Raw genomic sequence first — 13104 nt, forward strand, 5'->3', positions numbered from 1 at the left:
TTTTAAGAAAAATCAAAGTTTTTGAGTTCCCTATTTAAATAGGATACCAAACGACCCCTTAAGGACTTAACACAAACATCAAATTGGATTTTAAACGTTGGGATAAGAGTGGGTGGTGCTAGGATTATTGCTGGGGGATTCATGTTCATGTTCATGGGGGATCTTAACCCAAACGACGAATTTGGCGGAGCAAGTTCCACTGAACTCATGCAGAAAGCACATGGATGCTGGTAAATTTGACTGAATTAACGGATTATACATCAACTCAAATTAGTTCCAACCTTCAACCTAAATCTCTCCCAACATAAAAATACAAATAAAAAATGTAATTCCTACACTGAAAAATTGATCAACTAGCCCACTAAGGGAGGAAGGTTCAAGCTGATCATTGTTCAAAAGGAACACGCACGAATAACCGGCCATGTAGGCTAACCACAGCGGATGTCTGAAGTGGATCAATTTTGCCAGGTAAGCTCACAACCTGAAAACCAGAACAAAGACTGTAAATGTAACCTCTTTTTTTGTTTTAAATGGTAACAATTCAAATTTATAAAGAAAATGTGCACTGAAGTAACAAATTGTTGATTCTAATGGTTTTGCAACCAGCTCAGACACTCCCGGTAGATAGTTTAAACACCACAAATTTCAGCAAATAGAAAAAACAAAGCTTCTTGCGGTCCAAATTAGTTTATTGCCTATGGGGATTGAGATGGAATTCCCAGCAGGTGACATCATTTTATTTTACTTTTTTATTTGGGGCATAGTGCTTCCTTTTCTCAATTCCAACCCTGTCTACCCATTTCTGACATGCACAAACCTTAAAAGCAAGTGGCGACCTTTCTCATTAGTCAATGCTGAAGCTAAAGAGATACCTTTTTAAATGGTGTAATACCCCAAGGATTGTCAACCTGCTCTGGTTGGCCTGTTATAACCAGACGTCCAGCCGGATCTGATTGGACTCGCACCTGATATGTACCATAGATTAGAACATTCAATCATAGATGTCAGAAATGATGCTGTGAAAATTTTCCAGCCATATGAAGTGATGCCATATTATCCACAATTGTATTCAAATCCACATGTATTTAAGGACAATGCAAAAAACTAGGGTCTTGTATATTTTCACTCACACATATTGCATCATGGCATGAATACATGCGGAGCGAAAAAAACAAATATGGACATGCAAATGAAGATGATTAACCTCCAAATTGTCCAAATTGTCACATGATTGACTTCCTCTGCCAGTCATGAACAAATGTTGTGGAGATGTTGATGACATGGGGAAAGTAACAACTACTGGTTTTGGGTAGTTGTAATTCAGAAAAATCTTATGATCTAGTCCAAGGGAAGGTACAGTTGAATTCCCAGGTTTTTGAAAATGGAAACAACAATCCGGATGATGTTTCAACTGGACAAAATGCTTCAAACCATCAGCTAGCCAAGTGTTACAAGTCTCTGGCCAACATGTACAATACAAGCAGAGTGTCCAAATAAGAACTTCATAAGCTCTATTTTTGGAAGACGCTACAAAAGAGGATAAAGATCCTGCTTAGAAATGAACTCATAGAGGAGCTCTAGTGATTTGATGAAGCATGAAGACTTGGCATGTTGAAGGCAATGACTGGTTAAGCAACATTATTTAGCACACAAGATTGACTCCCTACCAGAAAATATGTAATGTGATCATCACACAAGAAATGTTCAACAAGCTAAAATTAACATTTAAGAAATGCCCCATTTTCCACCAGCTTTCTTGGTTTAGAAACGGAAATGAGACAATGGTTCTCTTGTATCAATTTCTATTTCTAAGTTGTATCAATACGAAGTATGGTATGATATAGTGCCTCTAGATGTTTGCCATCTCTAATGTAGATGTGTGGGGCATACAAAAGGAATTAAGTCCTGCTACTACATAATTAATTTTGATGGATCCATTTTACCAAATGGAAATTCTTCTGCAGGCTTCGTTATTCGTGATACAAATGCTAAACCTTTAATAGCAGGATCTAGTCCGCTTGGTCATAAATCTGTTTTGCAGGCAGAAGCTCTGGCTTTAAGGCAAGCAATTTATATGGGCATCGAGGTTTAGATTGTCGTCTTTGGAAAATGAAGGTGACTCCAAAATCCTAACTTTCCTATGGATGTTTTACTTGGGTTTAATTTTGATCTGTAAGGTCATAACATCCCCAGAGGATCTTCGTTTTAATTGTACTTTGTTTTAAATATTTCGACAAAAATAAACACAAAGCACATGTGGGCTCAGACACAAAACCCCCCACATAAATGCATTCCTTAATCACAGTTATTATATTTCAACAGATCTCAGGGATCAAAGGAAATAACATATCATCACCAATAGCCACACTAATTGTGGAATAACTAATATCAGAAGGGTGGTAATAAAAAATCATGCAACTGCTCCATCTCAGCCATCCAATTATAACCATTGAAACAATGATCATGCTAAAATCCCCATGTTAACATTCATTATATAAATAAGCACAAAGCAGAGATAAACAGAAGGGTAAAAGGAAGAGGATTCTACAAGGGCTCACCTCCTCACGCAGAAGACCAGGTACCAAAGCATATACCTCAAAGCAATCTTTCTGAGCATATAGAGAGTGAAAGTAGTTAGAACCAACAAAAGATAGCCAAAATTTGAATCAAATCTAGATCTTGGGAAGAATATCAGGAGAAGAATACAAAACGCACTTACAGTTTCTCGTACATTGATCTTCACCCAATCAGCTGGAGGTCCAAGATCAACAACAGTCGTGACTACCCTACCAGATGAAAACATGTAGCCTTTGATTTGATCAGAAAAAAAAAAAGAGAAACAAGAAGAAATCAAATGCAGCCTTAATGTAAATCAGATTTGTTGCTTAATAAATGTATTAACAAAGTTTTACCTTCTTGATAGCATGGGGATGTTTTGAGGCAGTTAGGGAATGTATTGTTTGTTACATATTACAGCCTTCCTAAATGGTGCACTTCTATTATTTTTCCAACACCCAAAGCACATAGGATAGTCCAATGTCCAATGGTCAAAATCTTTTTAAAGTCCTTTTGCAAATGAAGATTTACGAATCCAAAACTATACACAAATGTTTTAGTAAGATTTCTTCCAAATTCAGGTATAATGCAAACGAGTCCACAAAAGTAAAATGAATGCTAACACAATCACTTCTTAGCAATGCATGAAAATAAAAATAGTTAACTTAAACTAGTACAGAGAAGAGGTGATCTAAAACAGAGAAATCATAGCAAAAATATAATATATATATTATATAATTACAGAAATGACCAAGGAGTAACAATCGTAACTGCTTATCTGCCTCAATATTTGCAGTTGCATGCTCCAGGTTAGTTGGTGCCCTGTGTTTAATCGAACCTGACAACACAAGACAATATAATAATAAATGCATTTTTGCATAAAATATTGATTGGCCAGAAATATATTTCATTGTTGGGAAACATACCAATGCTTTTAAGATTCTTTTCACGCTTTGAGGTAGAACTTAAGTTCTTGTCCTACAAAAAATAAAAAAAAGCATTTTCAAAATAAAAAAAATTGAACTGTAATGAAAGATGTACAAATTCTCTAGACATACACAACGTATAAAAATAAGTATAATCATTATATCAAGACATAGAGTTTCAGTGCACCTTAATAATAGGCTCGGCAACTTCACCATATCCAACAAGACGCTGTGCATGCCAACCCTGCATAGCGCGAGCTGCAGCATCCCTTCGTGCCCTGCCTGATCCAGGAGTTTGATGACCACTTGCCTGCACAAGAGACAGATAAAAGTATCACTGAGAGAGAGAGAGAGAGAGAGAGAGAGAGAGATATATATATATAGTTAGTGCCTTATACTGACTATTAAGAAAGTCAACTAAACAACACCATGAAAAGTTTCAGTTAAGTAAATTAACAAGAACCCTCAACCTATGTTGCACAGACACAGATACGGGTATGGCGATACGATACGATATGATACATACAGCAATGCGGAAAATCTAGAAAACTAGCATACCGGTATGGCAAGGATATGGACATTAAAATAATAGATACTTGTAAACATAATTTACATTGCAAATTAATTGTTCATCTATCATGTTCATTTTCCATGATACCACACAAAATAAAATAAAAAATATTAAAGCATGCTTATTCTCATTACAAAATAGCAAATCTTCTTCTTTCTTCTTATTTCTGGGCGCCATTTTTTCTCAGAATGAGAAATCCTAGGTCATTTCCTCTTTCTGTCAAACATGAAGAAGTGGGGTAGGTCTGATTAACTTTTAAAAATTAAATTTTGAACCCCATATTTTTTTAATGTTTCAAAAAGACCAATGAATTTTTAAAATAATTTCAAAATGGCCCCTGGAAATCTCTTGACCATATCATGCTGTCCTGCGTGTATCAATGCTGTATTGATGCCATAGCCCGTAGTCAACGAAATGAAAACCAACAATACCCCATTTTCTGTATTGGATATGTATCAGAGTGTATCTAACCCATATCATTATCCGTATCCCTATCAGACTGTCGCCCTGGCTCAATTTGGAAGAATCAGTGCAACATAGCCCTTAGCCTAGTACAGAAAAGGATATTCTAGATGCAATCGAAGAAGTACATAATAAATAAATGAAATTCCACCTCCTTCTCAACGGTCGTGGACTGAGTGACGGGTCCAACAGGAAGTCGAAGCTCACCAGTTTGCCTCTTATGCTTCTCATATTCCAAAAGTGCCTGCACAAGTTGATAAATTCAGGGAATAGAAGACAAATGAAATAATACAAGCATTGGCAACAAGTAGCAATTTGATATGATGACTAAAACCATAATACATGGGAAACAGAGTCTAATAGGAACAGATTCAAGGAACTCATTTTTAGTGGGGTCAAGCTCCCTGTGAGAAATAGAGCTTACACACCTTTCATGACAGTACAGATAATCGAAAAACATAGCATATCCCCTTTGTATGTTAAGAAACAGGAAGCATATCCCCTTTGTTATGCAAATGAAACAACGAATCCACTTTATTATTAAGTATTAACATTATTAACTAGACTAGAAGACCCAAGTCATGATCCTCCCACTTAACTACTATCCAAATAGTGTTCCCAAAACCTATACGAATAGAATCACACATAGGACAGTAATCATCATGAGTTAATGCCTACTGATAAATCAAGTTTCTTTTTGTTTGTTTTTTTTTATACCCATAAATCCACCAATCAGCAAAGTGAAACAGCTTTGAAACTGCCCCTCCCCCCGGAACCCTACAATCTTTGGGAGGCAGGAAACACTAAGAAATAGCTAGGTAGGTACCTTTGGGGGTTTCGAACCTCAGACCACATGGGAGAAAACCATGGGCCTGGCCATTCCAACTAACCCCTCGTTGGTGATAGATCAAGTTTCTATTAAAGGAGCAAATTAGTAGTTGAACATCATCTCGTCCCTAAACAGGCATTACCTTCTCATAAAATATGCGGAATGTCCAAGATACTGTTGTGCAAGTCCTGAAGGAGATAAAAAGAGAAACAGTTCAGTCCAACAGATGGAATAATGTACTCTGCAAAGATTTAGATAAAAAATAAGAGCTGTATTAAATCCAGCAACATAGTATGTTATGAAGCTAACAACCAAAATAATAAATAATAAATAATAATAATGGAAAACATAGCAGCAAGATTTTAGTTGTCTGCAACATTTCTTTTCTTTGCTTTTTTTTTTTCTTTCCGAGGACATGATCTATATGCAGATCATAAACCAAAATCCATAATGACCTCCAACAATAAAACAGCTAAACTCCAAATGTCAAAGAAATTCAGCTTCTAAATTTTTTGTAACAGCAATCTTTTCTTTTATATTGGGGACATGACTATATGCAGCTTACAAACCAAAATGTGTAACAACTGGCAACAGTACTTCATCTAAACTCAAAATATCAAAGTAAGGTAGGTTCTATGCTATATTTTATACAAGAGTACCGCAAGTTCTAAACTTTAAGATTAATGCAGGTTCTAAATGATTGCTAGAAAACAACTACAAACAATATGTCCCTTACTTGGGCGGGTGGAAGGACTCTCCTACTTGCCGCCATAACTTTGATGCGGTCACCTGCAGTTACCCATAATATAATCCAACAAATAAATATTTAGACATGATCTCTTACTCCAGCACATAATTTAATGTAATCAAAACTCCAATTGCAGGTTCATATATTGAAGTGAAATTTTAAACTCAACCAAGTCTTCAGGAAGTTTTTAAATACTCCTAAAGTCCTTGTAGCTTATAAGTTTAGGGTTTTCATGACAATAAAACCAGGGCAGCAAAAACTCTTATGCAAGCAATTATAAACCACAATAACAGTTATCTTTTACTAATCAATAGAAACAATAATAATTCCTCTTGTCAACATCAATATTACATGAATGGAAAAAGTTAGTTTTTTAAAGTGGCATAACGCATTGTGTGAATCTAAGAAACAGTCTCCTATATAATCAGGGCCAAGGCTTAGTCAATATTCCAAGCATATGCACAACTTCCTAAATAACTATATTCAAATAGTTTGTCTGTGCTCCAGTTCCATATAAAATTTTGAGGAGTGAAACAAAGAGTTAGGGATTTGGTTTGATATGAGCCTAGCATTTTGCAAATTTAAGCTCAAATTTCTGTAATGTTGAAAGGCCTTCAATGCTGAAGGTACCTGAGTAATTTAAAATGCAAAGTTAGAAATAAAGTCTTTCATTTAGTTCACCAAATAGGATGGTGCATGCAATCGGGCAATAGATGTGCACTTCCGCACATTGCACCCTTTTGTATGTGTCAAAAAGAAAGATAGTAGATGGAAAGAGAAAAGAAAGAAAGTATATGGAACGATAAAGAGAGAAGAAGAATACAAGGAGGAGGAAGTCAGCTAGGGTTTTCTAGTCCGCACAGTTTGAATACCAAAGCCTAAAAAATGATTTACATGAAGGCGGGAGACCAATCCAAGTCAAACAAGGAAACAAAAAGAAAATAAAATCACATCATAAATGGAATCTAGAATAATGGAAAGTTCCCAAACAAATTAAGTAACATTAAATAAACTCCATAAATTCTAACATTCCCACTCAAGCGCAATAAACTATAGAGTAGTAGCACGGCTGAAGTGATGCTACAAACAAATATTTTTTTGACACACAACCAAACAGTAACAGGTCAGCCAATAAACTTAAGAGCAGTTTAACCTCAGGCAAATTAATTTATGACGGTTCACGTTCTAATGTCCAAGGGATTCTTCTTTTGAGCTACCCAAATCGAAACCTTAAGAGTTTTAATAAATCATTGAAGCTCTTCAAAATTTTCTTTGATTCTCATAGTATTTATCTATACATTGTATCCATGGACATGGCTCCACCTCTCCTCGTGTGTGAAGCATATGGGTAGACTTGGAGTGACTCCAAGCCACCTTTGGTGTGTTGCTCAACACCAGTGTGATGGCAGAATTTTTCTTTAGGGAGTGATTAAAAGCACCCAAAGGACGGAGTGAGTCCAGATCTCTTTTTTATTCCTTCCTCTTACCATTGTCCTACATCACATTTCTGGAAGACATAGGAACTATTGTTTCATTAAATGCTTCTTTGCATATCATGTTTCAAAAGCATTCTTTTCGGAGCTGATGATGGATACGAGAAGACAATTTGTATTTGTCGGAGCATAATATAAATCTTAGAAAGGAAGTTAGTAGAATTATACTTGTTTTTCTTTCGTCAAAATCAATCCAGAACCAAACCAGTTTTACCTGCCTAAGTTCCCTATACATAGATGGTTATGCTTGGTTCTTGGTTAATTTCAACAAGTTCAATTTGTTTTTTCGCGCAAAATTGAACTAATTTGTGAGAAATTAATTCAATTTGCTTTGAAAATTCAAAACTTTTTGGGTGAGACTATCACCATCATACCAAAGTTTTGAGATTGGAGGTAGTTAAAGCTAAACTCTCTACTCCTCCACTCTAGGTAATTTACTATATGGAATTTTCATAAGCCTGTTGAATTTCAGAATTTAATATTAGACTTGAAGTTGTCAAATTTTTGCTTAATGTGATATATTGTAGAACCTTTCAATCCAATACTATTCTTGGATTATTAATGGTTTTAAAAATCCAGCAACCCCTACACAACCACCTCTAATACAATGACAAATTCTACAATCTAAAAGATTGAGACACAAGATTTGTAGCTTACAACAAATGTGGTTCAGAACATTGTTTTTTCTCAGATGCTTTTGATGACCAAATGTTTGTGATAAATAACATCCAATGTAAGTCCAACTTATTGGTTGGTGCAGGTTAAAGACAAGACTGCACACCAGCAGTACCCTTAGTCATTTTGAAACTTCGAACACCCAAATTGGAACTTTGTAATACCCTTTTAACATTCTTCTATTTGTCTCAAACTTCCATCAAATATCTTCATCTTCTATTTCTTTTATTTTTTTCCTCTCAGGGTAAAGCATTAAAGTTGTGAGTCAAAGCCTATGGGAAACAGAAAGAGAATCACAAAAAGGCCCATAAATGTTATACATATGGACCATAATTGTTTCTCTTTCTTTCTATGCTTCTTTCATTAACCATAATTTTAAAGATCAAAATTAATAGAGTTGAACAATAATGTCCTGATTTTCTCAAAGTTACCAAAATTTACCAAATTCACGATATATAGTAGGTGAACTTTCCCTCACATGATTCAGACAATATTTCATATGCCACAGATATAGTTGGTGAGCTTTTCCTCACCAAAATCACTGTATATAGTTGGTGAACCTTCCCACACATACCATGAATGAGCCTACTATAATTCAACTATCAACTCGTTTAATCTACTTATCAGGTTCCATTCATTTGCATCTATCATAAGATCCCAGTATTTAACAGTCCAGACAATAAATTAACGATAGGACAAACATTTTTAAATTGCAAATGTATAGTTTCAATAAGTTTGGCACGGTGTGGTGAAATTATAAACCAGTAAATCTATGGAACTTTCAATTAAGTTCTACTTGAGTGCAAGCATTCTTTGCAATGCTTTGTCTACAGCAGACAGATATGAAATTATGCTAAGCATTAAGTTTAATTAATCCAAAGAGAAACAAGATGCATACATACCACATCGTAGCCACCCAATCTAGTAACAGCCCTCCATAACCTACATCCCACAAAAAGTATGAAGAGATTAGACCATACCTGATTTCAGTCTTCAGACACATAATTACTCTTTTATACATAAAAGGCACACATAATATATACAGTGAAAATAATTATTTCCAGAATCTTACTTCAGGCAATTCAGCGGCTCTCCATAAAACTTAGGGGCCTTAAATTCCAAGGTGTTTTCCTTGTAGAAACTTTCCACCTCCTTCATAAATGCTGCTTGCTGCGATGGTGTCCCATCCCCCGTATCCTCAGCCTCAGCCATCTGCAAATTAGAAAAGCAAAATAAAAGAAGAAATGCAATTGAGAAATATAGCCGGGAAAGAGAACACTCATTGCATTAAAGTCATTCATAAACAAAAACATTATGTCTGGAACTAGGTACCTCGGTATCGTTCGACCCATTCTTCAACTCCCCCACCCCTACATGTTTATCTACAGGTTTGAGCTGATTTTTTACAGTGGCATTGCTGCCATCAGCCTTGTTTTCTATGGGCACATCACTAAGAAGAGCCTCATTTACTTTAACATCATCACCAACATTCCCCTCGTGAGTAGCCGGCTTGTCCTGAATAGCATCCCTCATAACTTGATCATTTGTTTCCGGTTGAGGTGGCTGCCCAAGTTGATCCTTCTCTTGGCCCAATTTTTCCTTGTCCTCCATCTAAATTATACTGATTTGATTTTACACACTGAAATCTGAATGCAACATAATATTCAATCAGATAAAGTTCATTTTATATAAACTAATAAAATGAAGTAATACATATACTGCTTCGTTCCTGGCGCTGAATGGAGTAAAATAAACACATAAATTAACAAAACACAGGAGATGCACTGGCACTTTTGGTTTTCCTTGTTCTTGAGAAATAGTTTCTGGAAAATCCAAACCCTAACATTCGGCCAGGTCCTAGCAAGAGTGTGACGTTCTCAATCTCTTGTTTTATTTTTTTAAATTAAATAATAAATAAATAAATAAAGTACGAAAGAAAGAACGCACAACCAATCGAAGTTGTTTGCTATGGTTTCGTTGATTTAACTAGGGGACCGAAGAGAGGAATAATAAAATTGGATCAAAAGACACGAAAAGAGTTATAATTTATAAATTCAAGCACTCAAGAGAATACCAAGAAAATGGGTCTTAGAGATAGAGAAACGCGGTGAAGCGAAGCTTGCCTTTGTTGTAGGCTGTAGGGGTAAAAGTGGCGGCCGAGACTGAGACTGAGAGTGAGAGATAGCACCGGCAGGGAAGTGAAACGGCGTCGTCTAGGGCAGGGTAGGGCTTTGGGGCTGGAAATGCAGCAGCAGCAGCAGCAGCAGGAGGTAAATTAATGGGAGGGCAGAGACAGATAAGTAAATAATAATACAAGGAAAGTGAATTGTTGTTATCCGGAATACATGGAAACGTACGTTTTTGTTTTTATGAATGAACTATGGCATCATGTAGAGTAGAGCTTGTAAGTAAGAGAAGATAACAGCACCTCTCAGTGCTGCAATTTTATTTAACGCCGGTCGACGGTTGACGAAGACGACACCAAAATTCAGCAAAAACCAAAAGTCACTGCTGGCTGGCGAGTGGTGATCTGCTCTCTCTCTCTCTCTCTCTCTCTCTCTCTCCGTGATCCTTTGCTCCACCTCTCCGATTTAAAAGCACTTTTGACTCGACATTAGTGAACACACAGCACCTGGACAATTTATCTTACCAAATTCAATTCCAGGGCTTTTTAAATGGACCTGTTAATCGGTTTAGTTTAACATGTTTTTTAATATATTATTTTTAAAGTTTTAAAAGGGCTTAAATGTCTATTTGGGCTCTAATTTTGCATGACCATGCCCAGTTAGACTGCGTAGCTTTGTATGGCCCAGACCAAGCAGTTAAGTGAAGGAAGGCCCAGAAATGGGTTAAGGAATCGTGCCGTGATGATATTATCAGGAGGAGAAGTCTTCTACTTGCGAAAAGCATCAATTTTTGAATCTCAAGATGGTATTAGTTGTTGTTGGAGAACATCAGAAATTAACCAAATAACAGAATAAAAAATAAAACGAAATAAATTCTATTTATAACAATAGATCTAATCAATACAACAATAGTTGGCCCAAAAAAAAAAAAAATCAATACAACAATAAATTAAATTGAAAATACTGATTTGGTTGGTGATAGAGTTATGCAGAGTTGCAATGTTCTTATCACAAATCAAAGTCTATAATGTGATTCTAAAATTCTATGTACTCTGGCTTGAACGAATTGTCTATTATATAAAGGTTTGAAGACCAATGATGGACTTAGAAATCTTATCTCATAGGGTCGTAGTGTAAATGTTCAAATTTTTATTTGGCGGCGACGGCAACAATGGAGAAGATGGGGGGTTAAAGGTTTGGCGGGGTGGAGATTGGGGATTTAGGGTTAAGGAGAAAGGAATGGGGGTTTTGGAGAGGCTGGGATAGAGTGGAGGGGTTTTGGAATGGCTTGAACTATTTTAATTTTCTTTTAAAAGACCTGGACCAAAAAGACATCATTTTGGGCAGGTCATTGAAAAAAAAAAATCTCTGGACCAAAACGACGTTGTTTTGGCCAGTGTGTTTAAAAAAAAAAAAAAAAAAAGAAGCGCTAGGGCAAAATGGAGCGTGTTTTAAAAAAAATGAAGCACAATGCATTTCTTCTTCTTCCTCACACAGCAAGCCTTTCCTTAGGCCAAATATCAAACAGGTGGTGGGCATCTCAAGAGGACTTTCAAAATTATTTCCATGGAGTCCATAGGGTCGTTTGACCACATTAACCCCACTGTGGGTTCGTCCCTTTTGAAGACTGATATCTCTTCATCCAACAACTGTTACCAAAATTCGAATTTCAGATAATGATATTATCTAAAAACTGAATTTATCATTAATAAAAAAATATTAATTATATTTAGTAATGATTGAGCTTCAATGTGGAAACCATCCGGAGGGAAGTCTTCACGCGCAGTTCACAATCTAGACTTTTGACCAATAGAAAAACAGAAGAAGCTTCTGGGAAACGAATTTCCTCAAATAACCCCAATAACTTCAACAAATTCGAATATCCTTGAGTTTGACAAAGGACAATTCTGTACAATCCTAAAACATAAAGAGAGGGTAGCGGTTACGTTCCGCGTCCGCCTCACGTCATGTTTCCTTCCTCGAAATTAATTTACAAGTCCGCCTCCGCCTCACAGCAGGTATCCTTCCTACAAATTAATTTACAAGTCCGCCTGCCTTTATGACGACTTCAACATTCTCCATCTTCTCTTTCGAAATCCACAAAGAAACCACAACGCTTCTCAAAACCCATATATATTAAAGAGATATGAGACAAGTGTTTTAGGTGAAGGCAAGGGTTTTGTTTTGTTGATCAAAATCATATCGAAGGCAGAGTTTATTATAATTTATTAATAAACGATTAATTAGCATGGGAGATTGCAGGCCACTGGGTTTCTTGCTGGGTTTGCCTTTTGCTTTGGTTGCATTGGTCTTATCTGTTGTTGGTGCTGTCATCTGGGTTCTTGGGTGAGTTCATTCATACACATGCAATGGCTGTCTTCTTGTTACATGAATTATCTTCTTGTTGAATCAATTTCTTAGATGTAATGTTTTTCGTTCTTTTTGTTTTGCAGGACGGTTTTGAGTTGCTTGTGTCCATGCTGCATTTGTGTTGGTGGGATAGCGAATTTGGCGGTCACTCTTATCAAGCTTCCTGTAAAAATAATTAGATGGTTCATCGATCAGATCCCTTGTTGAAGATGTCAGAGTTGGGTTTCTAGGGAATTTGTAAGATTATTTTTTCTGATTTTTCAGAAAATTCATGATTTGTAATTAGGTAGGATATTCGATTACACCATATATTGTTAGATTATATGTTGCATTTGTTATATTTCTTCA

At 36.1% G+C, this 13104-nt stretch overlaps 2 protein-coding genes across 2 annotated transcripts; one reads left to right on the top strand and one right to left on the bottom strand.

Moving 5' to 3' along the window:
- Window positions 1-208: 208 nt before the first annotated feature.
- LOC110758069 (AT-rich interactive domain-containing protein 5) lies at window positions 209-10895 on the bottom strand. The gene is made up of 15 exons (XM_021959859.2): window positions 10618-10895; window positions 10384-10497; window positions 9593-9906; window positions 9333-9472; window positions 9163-9202; window positions 6081-6133; window positions 5487-5532; window positions 4667-4759; window positions 3670-3792; window positions 3483-3534; window positions 3328-3394; window positions 2720-2786; window positions 2559-2609; window positions 873-965; window positions 209-481 (listed from the first exon to the last, which is right to left on the bottom strand). Exons 3-15 carry the CDS (start codon window positions 9869-9871, stop codon window positions 386-388), a joined length of 1200 nt encoding a protein of 399 aa, XP_021815551.1. The 5' UTR covers window positions 9872-9906; window positions 10384-10497; window positions 10618-10895; the 3' UTR covers window positions 209-385.
- A 1475-nt stretch (window positions 10896-12370) lies between these two features.
- On the top strand, window positions 12371-13104 carry LOC110758087 (taximin). The gene is made up of 2 exons (XM_088253112.1): window positions 12371-12732; window positions 12840-13104. The coding sequence occupies exons 1-2, from the start codon at window positions 12635-12637 to the stop codon at window positions 12961-12963; spliced, it is 222 nt and encodes a 73-aa protein (XP_088109238.1). The 5' UTR covers window positions 12371-12634; the 3' UTR covers window positions 12964-13104.

Source organism: Prunus avium, chromosome 5 (genome assembly GCF_965620075.1).
Source record: "Prunus avium chromosome 5, drPruAviu1.hap1.1, whole genome shotgun sequence".
In the NCBI taxonomy this organism is placed as follows: Eukaryota; Viridiplantae; Streptophyta; class Magnoliopsida; order Rosales; family Rosaceae; genus Prunus; species Prunus avium.

What these genes read in the sequence shown, in the direction of transcription:
- LOC110758069 (XM_021959859.2), bottom strand. Translation starts at nt 9,871, where the DNA reads ATGGAGGACAAGGAAAAATTGGGCCAAGAGAAGGATCAACTTGGGCAG. An exon ending in ATGGGTCGAACGATACCGAG is followed by an intron (nt 9,473 to 9,592) that starts GTACCTAGTTCC and finishes TCTAATTTGCAG; the next exon opens with ATGGCTGAGGCTGAGGATAC. An exon ending in GTATTACACCATTTAAAAAG is followed by an intron (nt 482 to 872) that starts GTATCTCTTTAG and finishes TCTGGTTTTCAG; the next exon opens with GTTGTGAGCTTACCTGGCAA.
- LOC110758087 (XM_088253112.1), top strand. Translation starts at nt 12,635, where the DNA reads ATGGGAGATTGCAGGCCACTGGGTTTCTTGCTGGGTTTGCCTTTTGCT. An exon ending in GCTGTCATCTGGGTTCTTGG is followed by an intron (nt 12,733 to 12,839) that starts GTGAGTTCATTC and finishes TTTGTTTTGCAG; the next exon opens with GACGGTTTTGAGTTGCTTGT.